We start from the raw sequence: 17,200 nt of genomic DNA, 5'->3' as shown, positions 1-17,200 counted from the left end.
AGGTCTGCTGTAGAAGCTTGTAAAAGCGTTGTGAATTACGAAAAAGACGAGTTAACTTGCAGTCTGTATAGTAAGAAGTCGGAGTCGGAGGTCGACACTTATGTATCTAGACGCGTGAGATTCGGCGGAGGAAGGTCTGCCGAGTGAGGCTCAAAGGCCGCGACTCTGACGCTGCATCTTTTACCCCGCCGAGCAAAACATGGGATGGCATTGCGTCACGGGGTGGTGTTGCGGGGCAAATCTGGAGGACTGTCGTCCGGATGGGGCGGGATGGTTCCTGAATTGGGATGGTGCCCGTTGCGCTCGGCTTACCTTCCTTCTGAGCGCGCGGCTCGTACCGTGTCTTCTACCGACTGCGTTGTTCTTTTGTGACTTCCTTCCACGATACTTTGCTGGGTGTTGAGTGCGCTTTGGCTCGGCTGGAATCTCGGAGGTGCTTATTGCTGCAAAAGATTAGTCAGACAAACTCGACTTCATTGTCTCTCATCAACTCGTTTCCCAGACGTTGCAACGTGGCAGCTATACCACGTCCTTTGCGGCAACCGGATTCTATGTTGCGCGCGGCAGTTTGTTCGGTACGGTGCGAACTGTCAATGTAGCGGATGATGCTAGACACGGTCATTTGGTGTGTGAGGAGGGCAACAATATTCCCGTGGTCTAGCACACGACGATGGGGTAGCCGTCCAAATCCCTCGGCACTTGAAGACAATCTTCGGTGACTCTCTTCAGCCAAACTTCTTCGGTATAAGGCGTTCCGTTCGTCGAGCCTCTCGGCCAATCACTGTGGTGCACAAGAGTAGTCGACGCAGCTCGTGCGTATGAGATAGCTTGTATTGTGTCGCTGTAGATCTAGCAGAACGTGCTCAGTTGTACCTTCCTACACTCTTGAAAAGCACGATGAGCCTCCGCGCTTAATGTGCACGGGCTGCCGCTAGATGACTCCCGTCCACACACTCACATCAATCTTGCTCCCTCAATTACACTGTACACACACAACTCTACATCAGACTTGAACACCAACAACATCCGTCAACGCAAGGGTGCGCAAAAATGGTCTTCAGGTTTCTGGATCTCCCATCAGGTACGCAATTTCAGTCTTTCACTCTATTCACTTGACTTGCACTTTAAACAGCGCTGACTTTATGTAGAGCTGCGCAACCGTATCTACGAGATCGCTGCGGCGGTCGGTGACGAGCCGCTGGCTATATCCCGGCTGTCTCATGGAGACGACGGCAACTATGCGGGTCTTACGAGAGCTTGCGTGCAAATTCGAGCTGAATATCGACCAATTCAGCGTCGCAAGGCCAAGCTTTCCCTAAGTTTTTCAGACCTTGACGTGTTTACTCGAACCTTTCTCACTTCAGCCGCGGACATGACGGTCGTTCCTCTTGAGGTTCACGTCCGGATATCTCTCACTTGGACTCTGGGTTTCGACTCACTTCCAGTTCTCAAAGTCAAAGCCCAGAACCCCCGCTTGGACATCAGGATCGTGCCCACTACTATCCCAACGGGGCCTCGATCCATAGGAAGTGGCCCGCATGACGCGGCTACTCTAGCGACCATCGCCTCGAATCAAGCACAACCTCTGAACTCGCTGCTCCTTCACTCAAACAAGGACTGGCATTCGTGTATCAGCAACGGTTCCATTGGCGAAGTCTACATAGAGATGCAGAGCGGGTTCACACGGATTGAGATTGTCTTCGTGGGTATGCTTGGTTGCAGGGAACGGTCAGAAACAATGAGAGATTCCAAGGAGTGGCGTATCTCCCATGGCCTGCAGGCTCCGGCATCGCATGATCATGTGGTCGATTTCCAATTTTATCTGCGTGAAGACTAGTACTGGGTACTGGGGCGTCCATTGAAGTTTACTTCCCAGATGTATATGATACACAGGTAGATACAAAGTGCAATCATCCATCACTCCCTATGTAATGAGTACGCTGTCAGTGACTCACCGCTCTCTATAGGTCATAGCGCTACTGTCTGGGCTCACGTGCGGATAAACTACCTAGGTAATTCCGGTCCTCGCTTACAACGAGTCACTACCTTCGCTATCAAACTCCCGATAAGCCACCACGTTTACATCATTGTATTCGTCAGATACTACTGTCGTCCGAATCACCCATTCGTTTCGAAAGCACCACAGTCATCATGGCCTTTCGCTTCCTCGACCTCAACCCAGGTATGCTACTTCCCTCACCCGTATCTCGTGAGAGGAGCTACTGACATTTCTCAGAATTGCGCAATATAGTCTACCACTTCGCGTCAATCACCGACGCACACGTTCCTATCCGATGCGATGCCTCTCTTCAGTCCGGCAACTACGCTGCGCTCACAAGAGTGTGTGTCCAGATCCGCCGAGAATACCGCCCAGTTCAACGTTACATGGCTGAGGTTCGGCTGGACCTTGCAAATGTTGGCCATTATGCTCGGGCATTCATGACGACAGCTGAAGACTCCATGTCCCTCCCTCATACTATACACGTCGAGGCATGGTTCGCGATATCCTCCAGATCCGACTCTCACTTCAGCATCTTTCCGGTTCTCAAGCTCAAGGCTACCCACCCTGACCTGGACTGCAAGATGGTGCCCGCCGCCATTGCGAATCGCTATGGTCTTGCACAGCACCCCATGTTCTTCGGGACTGTGAACCAAGTTCGTGGTCTCAACGCACTTGCTTGCCATGCGAACGAAAAGTGGCGCGAGGAGATTAGGAACGGGACTATTGGAGATGTCCGGATCAGATCAAGCGCATCATTTAGTGAGACTACATGTATTTGTATCATCTTCACGGGTGTCCACGCCCCCAAGAACTACGATGAAGCGATCAGCGCGCCTGATGCATGGAGCAGCGCTCGCGGTCTTGACGTCGCGCTATCACACGGCCATCATGTTGCGTTGTACCTTTCACCTATGTTCACTTGAGCGGGTTTGAAGAACTGGTCAGCCCGAGCTTTCAAGCGTATCGCCTGATGAGCATGCGTTACCGAGTATGTAGTGTATGGAGAATCAGATGAAAAGTTGGTTGTTACACCCAATCACCTGTCCACTTTGTGTTGCCAAGTATGTCATTTATCTCTCAGAGGCTATGAGCATGTCGGCGCTCACTGTACGCCGGCTCGGAACCTGGTAGAGCTCACGTAGTCAATCATCTTTCGTGAGCGCTCCTCCCCGCTCACTTGCCACTTTGCGGTGTGCAAGTTCTTGTGCTAACGGCACATTTTGGTCGAGGAAAACGAATTGATTGGGTGTGATGTAGATTTCGGAAGTTGTGATTCGCTAGTCTGCTCCACGCCGCAGTACCATAGGACGAAGTGGACGAACCAAGTTTCGCATCGCACTTAGATGTGAGTCAGGAGCAAAGATATATAACACGGTCGCACCGCCTACATAGCGATTCCTCTGCATACCGATTTCGATCCGCGAACAAGCTCACTTCACAGCTACCGTCAAAGAGACTTACAATCCACTTCTCGACCTACCGCACATTCACGATGGCTTTCCACTCCCTCGACCTTATACCAAGTACGAGATTCTCTCCGCCTCTTTTGCAAGACGTAAAACTGACGATAGACAGAACTTTACAACCTAGTGTACCACACCGCTTCGTTGTTTGAAGAGCAACCCTCTCTTCATGGTACCGACTCCGGGCTCACGAAAGTTTGCCGGCAAATCAGAGCTGAATACCTGCCCATTCAGTGCCGTGAAGCGGTAGTCGCGTTCCGTTGGGACAGAATCAAGTTCATGCAGGCATGGTTCGATACATTCCACCCAACCGGGCCCGATTCGAGCGGCGGTCCTCGCGTCGTGCGGCTTTTATAGGGGAATCAAAAGGAAGTTCCACCGAGACGTCAACGGTGCTTTGGTTGTATCTTCCATTCCGCTACGTGCTTGGATATGATTGGAGATCTGCACGAGCTACTAAGGATACGCGCGCACTGGACATCGATTCACTTTGAAGTTACCCTGACGGATTCCTACCGTAAATCTGGTGAGCCCGATCCCAGCCTCAGGGTCTAGGCAGAGAGAGATTGCCACAATTTGTCGCTTCTTCTTCAATACGACAACCCCACCTGGCTCACAGCCATACGCGAAGACGTATTTGACAGGATCATAATCTATCACGAGTCTCGCCACGCGCCTTCCAAGATTTATCTAGAGGTTGGAGAGTTTGAACGAGACGCCTCGATTCAGGGAATTTGTGGCATGAAAGCAGCCTTGGAGGCCTTTTGCGGCATGCAAATCAAACTCTGGTGGTATAATCCAATAAGCAGGGCCTAACGGGTTTACTGTCAATGAGTGCAGTCTACCAGCGGACGTAGCGGCAAACAACGGGTTGCGCATGGAGCTATCCCAAGTCATGTAGACATCGAAAACTATACCATGGGATAGCAGAGTTCGGATCGCACCGTACACAGATGTCTTTGGAAGACATGGCATATGCCAATGCGGAGATGATGACGTCATGACCCAGGCAGCTCTCAGGGTCCACTCCTTCTACTACAACCTTCGGGTCTTTCCTCATGTAATGCATCTACTCATGTAAAATCTCATCCCCCTCCAGATTGGTGGGGTTGCAGTTTTAATTTCTGCCAGGCTCTACCGCTTTCGATACCGTCTTGCATATAAGAGGGTGTTTGTTCGTACTCCCACCACAGCCATCACAACGTCGCTCGGTACTTAGTACCCTCAGTGCCATTACCACTCATTCCGATATATTGTTGCGCATTCTCACCGTATCTTGCATCGCGACCATCCCAACAGCCACTCGGTCGACAGAGGGACTTTCTATCTACTTCAGGCTCCCACCTCACCTGCCTCTATCATACCACCACTACGATAAGGAAAAGCGATCACGCTGGAGCAAAGTCACGACGCATTCCACCACAATAGCATTTTTCAATACCCTACAATGGCACGTTCGTGTTCTTGGTCACGAGCCCGATACCGGAGGTAACAATTGAAGGGAATGGCTTTCTACACAATTGCTACCACCTACAATGGCACCTCACCTTCATATTCAGGGTCTACACCTGGGTAATCTCGATTGATGACCTGTTGCCGTGACTGCAACTACTGGCACTGCGATGCTGCCTTCCCTCGTAGGTACAATAGGAAAGACTTGCCCACAACCACGCGATTGAATCACGCGCTCCTTCCACGTTCTTGGATTATTGGTACAATGACATCGTATTCAACATCCCTGCTTCCAAACTCCATCATACCAACACGAAATACGATTATGACAATGAAGTGCCAAGCATCCCCGCTCTTTTACCTGAGGCTTAATGTCGAGGTGACTTCCGATTCAGGCAATTTCTCCAGTCACCGTCAGACAATCTGGTGGCGATTATCGTTGGCATTTCTTCGCTCACCTTTACTTCGCAAGAGATAAAAGAATCTCCATGGTCTACGCTCCATTACTTCTACATCCCGCAATTATCTTGAATATCTGATTATCACTATTTCCCACGCTATCAGCAGCTTCTCTCGAACCCAGCAACAAGCCGAAAGTACAAGACCTCATGGCGTAAGTCCCCCTTCTTGACACTTAGAGCTTATCATTTCCCCACAAAGCTCTCAGCATTGATTTGATGGACTCTGCTAACTCAGACAGCCCTACTCGCCCGAGCACCCCACCTCCTTCCCGTTCTTCCCCCAGGAAGTTTGGTCATCCGCCAGTCGTTCCTGCCCCTTCTACACCAACTTCACGCCGAAATGGCTTCAAAGGCGGTTTCAACGTCATCATGGGCTCGGAGCATGCGACTGTGCCGCCCTCCCCTGGACTGCCTGTACCTGGCTTCGCGGCACTCAACATGAGTCCTGTCCCTGCCCAGGCCCTGCCCATCCGCCAGAGCAAGCGCAAGCGTGGAGGCCACGCGCGCACTGATGCCGGTGTGAAGAAGAAGACCAAGAAAAAGCCAGATGGCACCATGGCTAAGTTGGTCGATGCTGCTCTCAAAGAGAAGGTCGGCACCAGCGACCCCGCTCTGCAGAAGCCGTTCCGCTTCATGGACCTACCCGGAGGTAAGTCACGCGATTCTGACCCTTTTGACACAAGCTGACTGTTGATAGAACTCAGGAACCAGATCTACATGCACACCTATGGACGTCCCAAGCAGGCCCTCCTCGTTTACCGCCCGCGCCTCGCCTCACTGCGTCCCCGCACTCGTCTCGATCGCGGCCGTACTTTGGCGTCTGACATCGTCGACCAGGACCAGGAAAAGAAGATCTCGGGCGGCAACAACAAGTCTCGTCTTTCGACTAAGCCCAAGCCCAAGACAGAGCCTCGAGAGACTAACCGTCCCTTCTGGGGCCTTACCCAGGTATGCCGTCAACTCAGGGCTGAGTACCGTCCCATCTACATGGCCAAGCAGGAGATCGGCATGGACCTCACCGAGATCGTGGACTACCTCAAGACTTTCTATCCGACCGCCACAGATGTCGTCTCCAACCTCGGTCCTCCAGGAGAGCGCAGCGAGGACGCGCCTTTTGTCGGCAACCTGACCATCGCGGTTGGAGACAAGCCCAACGAGCTGGAGCGTGCTGGTGATGGCATCGAGGTCTTTACTCTTCTTGACATCTGGGCCAACAGCCTCAAGATTGAAGCTGGGTTCGGTCGCTACCTCAAGGCCAACTACGTTGCCGAGACTGATGGTGAAGCCAAGGATCTGTGAGTTTCCCTGCCTCTTTCATCAAATGATCTATTCACTGACCCTCTTACAGCTACCGCCTGTTCGGCCGTCGCGTCCTTCAAAACCGTCAATGCTCTAGCATGAACGGAAAGTGGCGCTCTATCCTTCGTAGCCGTTCACTGGCATCAGTTCGTATTCATCGCAAGCCCGCCCAGCGTGACACTGCTCCAATTCCTGCAGCCCCTGCTATGGTAGCTCTGGCAGCAACTCTTGGGGTAGTAATCCCTGCTACCCCTGCCGTCGCCAAGCCCTACCTGCACATCATCTTCAAGAAGGAGTCTGCTGAGCCTTGGATGACCCAGTTTGAGTCGGTCGTTCCCACTGGTTGGTTGTCCAAGCACGGCTTTGGCGGCATGGAGCACTTCGAAGTCAAGGTCGGCGTCGACAAAGACGACTCCAACTAGCTGCCCGTTCAGAGCTGTCATCACTGGTGCGACGTTAACGTTCCCAAAAGTTGCCATCTTGAATGGACAGCAGCGCATGCGAATATTTCTTGGGCGTTGGACAGATATCTCTACCGGGGTGTTCGTTGACATGCTCAAGATTGGTAACATTTACGAGGTTTTACATATGAAGGTATATCAACTTGATGATCGAAAGGACACGTTGGCAACGCAGCTTGCACGTCGCACCTTGGATATCATCTATCTAGCAGGAATCAATAGTTCCATTCAGGACACCCTGGTTCCCCTCTGCATTGTTGTGACAACTGATACCGGACCACATGCTCAAACAGGACGTCAAAATGAAGAGGCTGATGTAGTTTGTTTCTAAGAAAAGAAAGTCCACGCCCATTTGCTTACCTCGGCCAATCAGATCGACATGTTCTCCACAGAGATACACGCGTTTTTCCGAGTGCCCACACCGCGATGGGACTGCAAGAAACACATTTATCGCCGAAGCATGTCTATAATCGTGCGCATAACGTCTTTTCCAAGAACGCTGGAAGCTCTGCACCTGCGGCCGCACGTGCGCGACGTCATGCCCCACTGCCAGCTGCCGCGCCAAACTTCGCTCGCGGCTCCGCCCCGGTGCATCGCGAACCAACTGCATCGCACCGGCTATCTTGTTCAACGAGCCGCGGCCTAAAATCCACCTATTTCCAGGCGGAGGACGTTCCTTCTTCCCCCCTGAAGTCGCGATCGTGATGCGCAGCCCCCTGCATTCGCTAATGAGACAGGTACCGTTTGATGGGTAGCAACAACATGCGCGTCCTCTCGTGTCGAGCAGGCTGGAGCCCCTCGTTCGCTGCGATGCTTTTCCCGCGAGCCAGGGAGCTAGCATGCGATGAGACAATTGACATCCATTGACATCTAGACTTCCCGTCTTCCGCTGGTACAGAACCCCCAAGCGCACGCGCATCCCAGTAAAGCCGTGGTACTGTGAGGTCATCGACAGGGATGACGGCCAGCCGCAACCTCATACACTACCATAGCTCACCAGCCCCTCCCCGGTCACTTGGTGTTTTATTTGTTCTTGAGCTTACAAGAGATTGTGTCGTCCATATGTCTCTTTATGTCGTTTAGGTGTCACTTGGCCAATAACTTCGACGATACTTTCTGCTGCCACTGCACCTCCGACCCCGAATCACCCTCCCATCCAGACATGTCGCGTCCACAGAGCATGCCTGATTTCGCCGCGCTCATGGAATCTTCCATGTCGCAGGCTGTCTTTGAGTCTTCCAGTTCGAACTTCGAGAAGCGCATACACAGTCATAGTCGACGACAGACATCACCAGAGCGAAAGCCTCAGAACATGAGGAAGAAGCCGAGCATCTCGCTCGCTGCTGGACTGATGATGAACACCGACACCCCACCAGCGACTGGATCACTATCGCCACGCAAACGAAGCCAGAGCCGGCCGGCCCAGGAAAAGAGGGTTGAGATGGAAGAGGGTGGGAATCTGTTCTATGCCTACGCGCAGAGGGTGAGCGATGCCAATTGCACTGTGTGCCATCGACCGGCCAACAACGGCGTACTGACTTGTGCTATAGAGCGACTATCCTGCATCTCCTCCGTACATCCTCACCTTCGCCTCGGCCGCCATTTGCACGCAATGGTGGAATCTGGTCCAACAGGAATATACGTCGTCGTCGCGACCGAGCCCGCAGTATTTCGTGGTCAGGAGCGAAGACATGGAGCTCATAATGGAAGACCCCAGGTTCTCCGATATTCAGAACAAGTGGTTCTACACATGCCAGGATAGCCCGACGTGCCCGCCGATTGTCCTACCCCTGCAACATGCGAACGGTGTTCCCGCCGTCGCGCCTCCGCACACATGCGAAGAGAAGGCGAGCACATCGGCTATCGACAGCCTGGCGGCGAGTCTGACTCAGCTGGCAAGTATAGTCGAGAGCAATGCCGAGCAAGTCCACGCGCTATCGGTCGCGCAATCAACAGGCCTACAAGCGATGCAAGAGATCAACGAGTCGAACAGTATCCAGATCAAGGCCATCTCCGAATCCCAAATCAAGCTTCAAGCGCTTGTCGATCAGAACGCGTCACACTACATTGCCCTGTCCAACACATCCTTCCAGTCGCACGAGCAGAGCAGAATATCGCAAGAACAGACACGGAAATCTCAAGAGCAAACGCGCAAGTCTCAGGAGCAGACCAAGGACATACTCAAGACGACCATTTCTCAACTCCAGACTCTATCCAAGAACCAGATCGAGCTGTCACAGACCTGCCAGGGTATGATGCGTACTATCGAGAACCTTGGCGACTCGGTCACACAGTTCACTTCCAATGTCATTTCTGATACCGCAAGCAACCAGTCACTATCCACTAGCTCGTTCAACGCTCTCGCAACCCGCATCAGCCCACCTCCTCGGAAGCTGAACAGGCGAGTCAAAGGCGTTTGGTACGAGTACGACAACGTGGGCTCGGGCTCACCCAGCGGCACCCCCAGGAAGAGGGTAGACTCGATCAATGTGGACACCCCACCCAAGAGCCCGGTTATCTACAAGCACGTTTGACGGTGGTACGGCTGGCTCCGAAGTGTTCGTTTGACACCCCCAACGCAAGAGGAGATTGACGAGGAAGCACGAAACGTAACACGACCTTTGCTTAATACTTAATCATCCTGGTGGATATCGTCGCTCAATGACTCCCTCTCTTACGGTGCTGGAAAGCTCCGTCTGGGCCAGCCGTTTGTGATTTGCATTACATTGGCGTTTGGAGCGAAGATTGTATGATATGGAAGTGGGCTCTTGATGACAGCGAATCAGCTTTTTATTTCGGCGTGTTTGTGTTTTTTTACGAAAAGTATGGGCAGCGCGTCTGGTGCATTTTTGGTGAGCTGATTGTTTGTGTTTACGCGACGTCACCGCTAGTCGTGCCTTCCGCAGTCGGCTCTCAATATTCTAGCGGGCTTCACATCGAATCCGCGTTTTCACCGCTTACTGCTATTGTAATCTCTTGCCGTCCAAAAGTCTCTGCACCTCTGCAAATTTCCCTCCCTTGACGCAACCAGCCTTCCTACACTCTCTAAAACAAAAGCACACCACAACCGACGGTACATCACCTCCTTCACGATGAAGCTCCTCAACACCGCTTTGGTAATTGTCCTGAGCATCTGCAACGTCGCCAACACTGCTGCGGTGCCCACTGCATCCTCCGATGTTGCCATGTTGACCTCCGACGCCGTCGCGAGACAAGATCCACCTTCTCACGGCATGTGCTACCTCTACCTCAACATCGTCGAGAAGAAGCCCCAGAACCCGCAAGATATCGACACCACCGTCTGGGTCGCCCTGTCTGACGGCCAGAACAAGACCATCGAAGGCATGACGTACGTAGACTACTCTCACCATGACCGGCTTGCCATTCATGACAGTATTACATACACTAACATCACGCAGTTGGGATGACGGTGAGCCTCTCAAGGGTATGCTCAACGGAAAGTCGATCGACGGCAAGCCACCGGGCCAAGCACTCAAGATCCACGGTCTCTTCAAGCCCACCGACACCTTCAGCCTCAGGTGGATCAACATGACTCCTGGTGCGCACTGGGAGTGGTTCAAGTTCCAGTATACTCGCGGTATGGTTGGCACTATCGAATTCGACGATAGCTTCAAGGGCTGGAAGGATGCTTCGTGCAACCGCACTGAGTGGGTCAACCAGGACAGGGACTATTGGGATAGGCTGTCGACCTGCTACTTCGAGTGCTAGGCATCGTCGGGGAAGATACAAGAGGTACTGATGGTTGGTATGCGTGGCGTTCGGGGCGATGTATAGATCTATCTGCAGACAAGTACTTTCTCTGCACGTGATCTTCACGTTGCTATTTCGACGAGCTCATGAGGAACATAGAAAGAATCCATCAAATCTCTCTCAATAACTCCAAGCTTTCGTAGCCCCTTTTGCCACACGGTGTTCCAATGTGCTGCGAAGACTGCAGCAACGTCCGACGTTCCGCCTTGCCGCCCAATTTGGACACGGAGGATCCACTCCGCCCTGTAGCAATATGCGCCCAATCTAAATTGAGTCACGTCCACGCCTTCTGGAATTAACATGGAATAATCCACCAAAAAGCGGCAGGCGATCGCTAAACAAGCATTGTACTAATCTACGGATTCCGGGTTGAGCGTCGTTACACTGCAGGACTGTATGCATATGGTACTGAGAAAGGACTTGAATATCATGGTATATAAACCACAACATTCAACGACGGGAACACGTTCGACAAGATCAGAAACAACCAGCTGCTATCCACTGCAGCTCGCTCAATACCATCATCATGTTCATCTCTGCCATTTCTCTCCTCGGTTTCATCACTTCCGCATCCGCTCACGGCTACCTGAAGTCTATCTCGGTCAATGGCGGAGCCAAGTACCTAGCCTGGCAAGTGGGCCAAGACGACTACCTGACTCCCGAACCCGTCCGCTACGCCCGTCGCATCAAAGACAACGGGCCGGTTCCTGACTTTACGTCTAAAGACATTACGTGCAATGTGGGAGGCAATCTGCCAGCGAAAGGTGTTATACCGGTTGTGCCGGGGGATAAGGTGTATGTTCTCTCCATCTTTTCCACTCATGTTCCCTTATCCTCCTTCATTGCTATGCAACGCATCAACACAGCAACCTTGAGCCCAACACAGACACTAACACCAACCCAGCAAACTCCAATGGGACCAATGGGGCTCCTCCCACTCGGGCCCCGTAATGAACTACCTCGCCTCCTGCGGCACAAACTGCACAACCTTCAAAGGCGACACCGGAACCCCCTGGGTGAGATCCACACCTACAAAACCTCCATACAAAACAATCACTAACCCCGCATACCCCCCTCACAGGTCAAATTCGACCAAATGGGCTACGACACCAGCAAATCCCCTCCCTGGGGCTCCGACTACCTCGCCAAGCAAGGCGCCAGCTGGACCGTTACCATACCCGCTGGCCTGAAGCCCGGTGAGTATCTGCTCAGGCATGAGATACTGGGGCTGCATGTTGCGGGGACGAGGATGGGGGCGCAGTTTTATCCGGCGTGTGTGCAGATTAGGGTGGGTGGGAATGGGGAGAAGGGGTTGCCGGGCGGTGTGGGACTGCCGGGGGCGTATGATCCGGATGATAAGGAGGGGGTGCTTGTGCAGCTTTGGCAGGTACAGGCGGGGCAGAGGGGGTATACGCCGCCGGGTGGGCCGGTGAAGACGATCTAGGGTGCTGAAGAAGAGGGATGGGAGGGAAGAGGGAAGAAAGAATAGGGAGGAGGGGCGCAGTATGGTCGTGTTATACTGATTCAAAGCCAGTCCCCATTTGCGCAGGGTGTCTTCATTTTAGTCCAGGTAGCGATGGGAATGTAGAGAAAGGAAGCATATGCTAGGAAACAGTAACCTTCGTGTCATTTCAAGCCCAAATAGACCTCCACTGCCTCTATGATTGTGCTGCCAACTCCACAGCCTCGCGAACCACCTCTTCGAGTGTCACCTTTGGCAGCCCCAGCTTACTGTTCCACACCTCTTGTTCAGCTTCGAAGTCATATCCAACATCTACATCAGCCCCGAAACTGATTGCCAACAACCGAAACGTTGCATTCAAATCCCCTGCTTCGAATTTCTCTCGAAACTGCTTGATCTCCGGGCCACTCTCCTTCTCCTCAACATGGAACTTGGCCTTAGTCTCCACTTCCACTGCTTCGACAATCTGCCTGGTGCTGACCGTGAAGTCACATAAGAAGATCTGCTTGTTTGCGGTCAACTCAGGATAGACCAAGACACGCGCAACTGCAAGGCCGGTGTTTTTGCTACTCGTAACGGCAAAGCGCTCATTCCCAGAATCGTACACCGTCCCCTGCCTCCCCTTCACATCTATGCCGAGGAAGTTACCAGACTTTGATGGGTCAAGTGCCCAGTCCAGCCAACTACCGCAACAAATACTGCTCCACGTCATCTTGCCGTGACTTTCGTCGCATGTCTTGATGAGGTACTCCAGCATTTCTCCCTTGAGGTCGTATGTCGGTACGAGAGCGCGAGCCCGGGGATCGAGATTGTTGGCGCCGAATTCGCTGGGGATGAAGCGTTTTACGCCTGCTGCAAGTGCGGCGTCGATGAGGCGGAATGCTAGACCGTCTTTTCCGCCAGCGGTGACTGGGCTGGTGGATAACGCGACTACGACTGCATCTTGTTCCTTGAAGGCTTCTGTGAGCTCTTCTGTCGTGAAGGCGTCCGAAATTTTGATGATGGGGATGTGAGATGGGCGCGAGGCTGATGAGGATGCGCGGCTGACAATTGTTACGTTGAACGAGGGTTCCGCGAGGAGCGCGTCAAGTATGGGTGCACCAACAGAACCGGATGCTCCTAGGATGATGACGTTCTTGATGGGGCTGGCCATGATGACACCTTTCGTCGCGACTTGTTTGTCGTGCTGAATGAGATGGAGTTTGGTTGCCGATGCGTTGCTCATCAACGAGCGCCTTCTCTTATACTAAACCGTCCATCCACCGCGTCGGTGCCCTTGGTGCCATGCTCTATAATCGACCTGCGCGGCTGGCGACACTTTGAGTGCCGCAAAGGCATCTGATGCATCGGCTGCCGCATGGCAATGATGTTCGATGAGTTACCGGCATGTTTCGGCACGCTCTCTGCGCGATGATAGGTTCTGTAGAGCGATTACATGAAGTTAGTAAGCAGCACGTGACTCTGAGAGGCATCTGCGGCATCATGAAATTTGTAGTTCGGCGGTTGCATTTGCCAATGTATAGTAATCGTTAGTTTGGGTAAGTAACTGAGTCTTCGCTGCAGCAATCTGTTAAGTTACTCAGCCTGATGCCGGTTGAGGCAATGTGGTATGTGCCGCTACCGAAACGAGATAGCCCAGTCCAGCATGGGTAGGATGTCGCATTGTTGTGGCGCAATCGCCATCTGTAGGCCTTCAGAATGTCGGAGACTGCGCATGCGTGCCAATCGAGTATTGTTAAGCGTAGTCGCCGACTACAGGAAGACCGACATCTGAGGCGAACACGCGATGGCGGTTGTGGGACGGTGAAGAGGCCAAGTGCTAGCTGCAGCCAGCGCTCTTCGTGACACGCGCTAAGATTGCGCGCCTCCACCTGGCAGCTTGCTCCTGCGTGCTGCACACTCGACCACCTGCATCATCCAGTACAGTACTGCCGATGCTGCCATTTTCCATCCATAGCATGTTGGCTTCACGACGTCGCGCAGGAGGCAAAATCAGCCGCATGACTGATATTTCTACCTCGGCTGCTGCCGCCTGCTTCTGATCCGGCGGTTTTTTGCGCAGCACACCAAAGCCTTACGCCACAGTCTTACGAGCAACTGTTATAGGAAAGACACCATCAGCAACCTACCTTTCAGAGAAGGACGCCCATCAGCGCTTAATTCATTACTAACCACATAATTTGAGGAGAATAGTGTGAAAATGAGGATAAAGAGGAAGATTCTGATGCACTGGTTGCGATTTGGACACAGTACACCACTTCTCCGCTTTCTACCATGACGGCAACATCCGAACATCTCGAAGCTTTTGCACCTTTGACATGGGCTACACCGTACCTGACATCTCCCAGCTGGATTGCATGTGACCGCCAGCGAGGCACCGAACCGGGTGAAGATACGGACCGATTTTGTCGCGACACAATGCGCGCGAACAACGGCGTGAGAAACTGGCTCGAGCTGTACGAGAAGCCGGCGCCGGGCGCCAAAGTCACCAAGTCGATATCTCTGATCAAGTATGGAACCGGCTTGAACGGCTTTCCCGGCATCTGCCACGGTGGCGCATTATTGACGCTCATGGACGAAGCCATGCTGCATATCCTGGTTGCCAATACTGTGCTTGAACATGGCCTTGGCTTTATGAAAGTAGGAGAAGACTATTGGAGACTCCAGCTTCATGATGGAAAGTCGGCACAAGAGGTGCTTAAGGGCCGATTAGCCACAGCCACCATGGACGTGAAGCTTCTGGCGCCGGTGTTATGCCCTGGTGTTGTCGGCATTGAAACGATTGTACTTGGGGACACAGGGAACAAAATGCGGATGAAAGCCACGATGAGGGATCGACAGGGCAAGCCGCTACTTACAGTCGAGGGGCTGTGGATCAAGATTCGCGGTGCTGCAAAACTATGACCACAACCACCGCCAGTGTGCGAAGCAAACCACGACAATCGCACACGCTTCTCAGTTCTCCGTCTCACTCTATATTTCCTATCGCAGGCTCGAGTAACCTGCCACCCAACGTCTATCTCCATCGCACGTGCGCAGGGATCCCGGATGATCTCGCATTGATCTCGGGCACGCTAACCTACCCGAGACCTGTGAGCTATTGGTCCTTCCTGCAACGGTAAACCTCCGAAATCAATGCCTGCAACAATATGTGCACTGCGCAGCATGTAAACACACATGCCATCCCTTTGGCCTACCATTCGTTATGACGTCTAGGGTAGCCTAACCTATCTCGCACCACACCTGCGAGTCAACATCAAAGTCGTTGTATACTTAAGAGCAAGCCTACATTGGTAGAAATTTGATCAGACTGCACGATCAAGTTGTCAAGTCCTCAACACAGTTCAAGATGCATTCCATTCTGGCTTCCGTCTACGCTCTCTCTTCCCTGCTTCCCCTCGCCATTGCCCAAACCTCCGGCACGTTCAACACCCTCACATTCAATGTCGCTGGTCTTCCTGCTGCCCTGAACGGTAACGATGTTCCCGGTGATAAGACAACAAACACTGCCCGTATTGGAAAGTTGTTCTCTCAATACGATATCGGTGTCATCAACGTTCAAGAGGACTTCAACTACCATGCCACACTATATGCCAACGACGATCACCCATATAGGACGCCTACCAGCGGAGGAGTGCCATTTGGCAGCGGCTTGAACACTTTGAGCAACTATCCTTACACTGGATTTCAGCGAGTCAAGTGGAACACGTGCAGTACTTTCGAGTAAGTCAAGCTCAAACGATGGCACAAACACATTGCATAACACGACACTGACATAACACTCTGTCAACAGTAGTGCGGACTGCCTCACACCCAAGGGCTTCACTTTCATGCGTGTCAAGATTGCCGAAGGCGCAGTAGTCGACATGTACAACCTACACGCCGATGCCGGGTAAGTCACCCTACTTCGTCTAACCCTATGACAACCCACTAACCCTCCATAGCACCACAGCCGCCGACAACAAGGCCCGCGCAGCCAACCTGCGCCAAGTCTCCGACTACATCAAGGCCAACTCCGTCGGCAACGCCGTCGTCGTCTTCGGCGACTCAAACTCGCGTTACACACGCACCGACGACATCCCCGACGTTTTCAAGACCGCAAACGGCATGACAGATGTCTGGCTCGAGCTCGTCAAGAACGGAGTTCCACCCGCCAAGGGCGCCGACGCGCTTCTCTGCTCGAATCCCTCCACGACCAACGAGTGCGAGATCGTCGACAAGACTTGGTACCGCGGCTCTGACGCTGTAACGCTCAAGGCCACGAAGTTCGATTACGCAGGCCACATGTTCCTCCAGGAGAATGGCGATCTGCTGAGCGACCACAACGGTGTGCTCGTCGACTTTTCCTGGAGCCTGAATGCCCGCCGAAGCGTCTCTGATGTGTTTGGTGGTGAAGAAGGTACGTGGTACAATGATCTGAGCGCCATCTCCAGTCTCGCCAGCCCGAAAGTGTCGTCCATCACGCTCCGTGGCAAGGAGCGCGTTGATTCTGTTTCTGTGAGCTTGGCTTCTGGACAGACGCTTTCGCATGGTGGGACTGGTGGCGAGGCGACTACGTTGACTTTGGCTGCGGACGAGACGCTGACTTCTGCGCAGCTGTGTCAGGGTCAGAAGAATGGTAAGACGAGGATTTTCTTTGCGCTATTTACGACTAGTGGTGGGAAGACAGTTTCTACTGGTGTCAAGACGGATGACTGTGTTACGAGGACTGCGGGGACTGGTCGGGGTATTGTTGGCTTCCTTGGTCGTTCGGGCGATGAGGTTGACCAGTTGGGATTCATCTACTCGAGCGCTTAAAAATGTTTGATGGACGTGGTCCTTAGTTGGAT

General features: G+C 52.8%; 8 protein-coding genes across 8 annotated transcripts; 7 read left to right on the top strand and 1 right to left on the bottom strand.

The window, feature by feature from the left end:
• Nucleotides 1-2,151: 2,151 nt before the first annotated feature.
• On the top strand, nt 2,152-2,925 carry J4E90_007054 (uncharacterized protein; the record flags this gene model as incomplete). The annotated part of the gene is made up of 2 exons (XM_051436595.1): nt 2,152-2,182; nt 2,237-2,925. The coding sequence occupies 2 exons, from the start codon at nt 2,152-2,154 to the stop codon at nt 2,923-2,925; spliced, it is 720 nt and encodes a 239-aa protein (XP_051289341.1).
• Nucleotides 2,926-5,747: 2,822 nt separating this feature from the next.
• J4E90_007053 (uncharacterized protein) lies at nt 5,748-7,099 on the top strand (the record flags this gene model as incomplete). The annotated part of the gene is made up of 3 exons (XM_051436594.1): nt 5,748-6,027; nt 6,076-6,673; nt 6,727-7,099. 3 exons carry the CDS (start codon nt 5,748-5,750, stop codon nt 7,097-7,099), a joined length of 1,251 nt encoding a protein of 416 aa, XP_051289340.1.
• A 1,201-nt stretch (nt 7,100-8,300) lies between these two features.
• J4E90_007052 (uncharacterized protein) lies at nt 8,301-9,672 on the top strand (the record flags this gene model as incomplete). Its single annotated transcript, XM_051436593.1, has 2 exons — nt 8,301-8,621; nt 8,689-9,672. The coding sequence occupies 2 exons, from the start codon at nt 8,301-8,303 to the stop codon at nt 9,670-9,672; spliced, it is 1,305 nt and encodes a 434-aa protein (XP_051289339.1).
• Nucleotides 9,673-10,230: 558 nt separating this feature from the next.
• J4E90_007051 (uncharacterized protein) lies at nt 10,231-10,867 on the top strand (the record flags this gene model as incomplete). Its single annotated transcript, XM_051436592.1, has 2 exons — nt 10,231-10,487; nt 10,558-10,867. 2 exons carry the CDS (start codon nt 10,231-10,233, stop codon nt 10,865-10,867), a joined length of 567 nt encoding a protein of 188 aa, XP_051289338.1.
• A 568-nt stretch (nt 10,868-11,435) lies between these two features.
• J4E90_007050 (uncharacterized protein) lies at nt 11,436-12,353 on the top strand (the record flags this gene model as incomplete). Its single annotated transcript, XM_051436591.1, has 3 exons — nt 11,436-11,704; nt 11,814-11,925; nt 11,991-12,353. The coding sequence occupies 3 exons, from the start codon at nt 11,436-11,438 to the stop codon at nt 12,351-12,353; spliced, it is 744 nt and encodes a 247-aa protein (XP_051289337.1).
• Nucleotides 12,354-12,567: 214 nt separating this feature from the next.
• On the bottom strand, nt 12,568-13,596 carry J4E90_007049 (uncharacterized protein; the record flags this gene model as incomplete). Its single annotated transcript, XM_051436590.1, has 1 exon — nt 12,568-13,596. One exon carries the CDS (start codon nt 13,594-13,596, stop codon nt 12,568-12,570), a length of 1,029 nt encoding a protein of 342 aa, XP_051289336.1.
• A 1,049-nt stretch (nt 13,597-14,645) lies between these two features.
• On the top strand, nt 14,646-15,275 carry J4E90_007048 (uncharacterized protein; the record flags this gene model as incomplete). The annotated part of the gene is made up of 1 exon (XM_051436589.1): nt 14,646-15,275. The coding sequence occupies one exon, from the start codon at nt 14,646-14,648 to the stop codon at nt 15,273-15,275; it is 630 nt and encodes a 209-aa protein (XP_051289335.1).
• A 445-nt stretch (nt 15,276-15,720) lies between these two features.
• J4E90_007047 (uncharacterized protein) lies at nt 15,721-17,168 on the top strand (the record flags this gene model as incomplete). The annotated part of the gene is made up of 3 exons (XM_051436588.1): nt 15,721-16,094; nt 16,165-16,263; nt 16,316-17,168. 3 exons carry the CDS (start codon nt 15,721-15,723, stop codon nt 17,166-17,168), a joined length of 1,326 nt encoding a protein of 441 aa, XP_051289334.1.
• Nucleotides 17,169-17,200: the final 32 nt, after the last annotated feature.

This window comes from Alternaria incomplexa (genome assembly GCF_024043165.1).
Source record: "Alternaria incomplexa strain BMP 0042 chromosome Unknown scaffold_10, whole genome shotgun sequence".
Classification (NCBI taxonomy): Eukaryota; Fungi; Ascomycota; class Dothideomycetes; order Pleosporales; family Pleosporaceae; genus Alternaria; species Alternaria incomplexa.
Note: the sequence above shows the minus strand (reverse complement) of the source record. Positions and strands in the feature narration are given on the sequence as shown.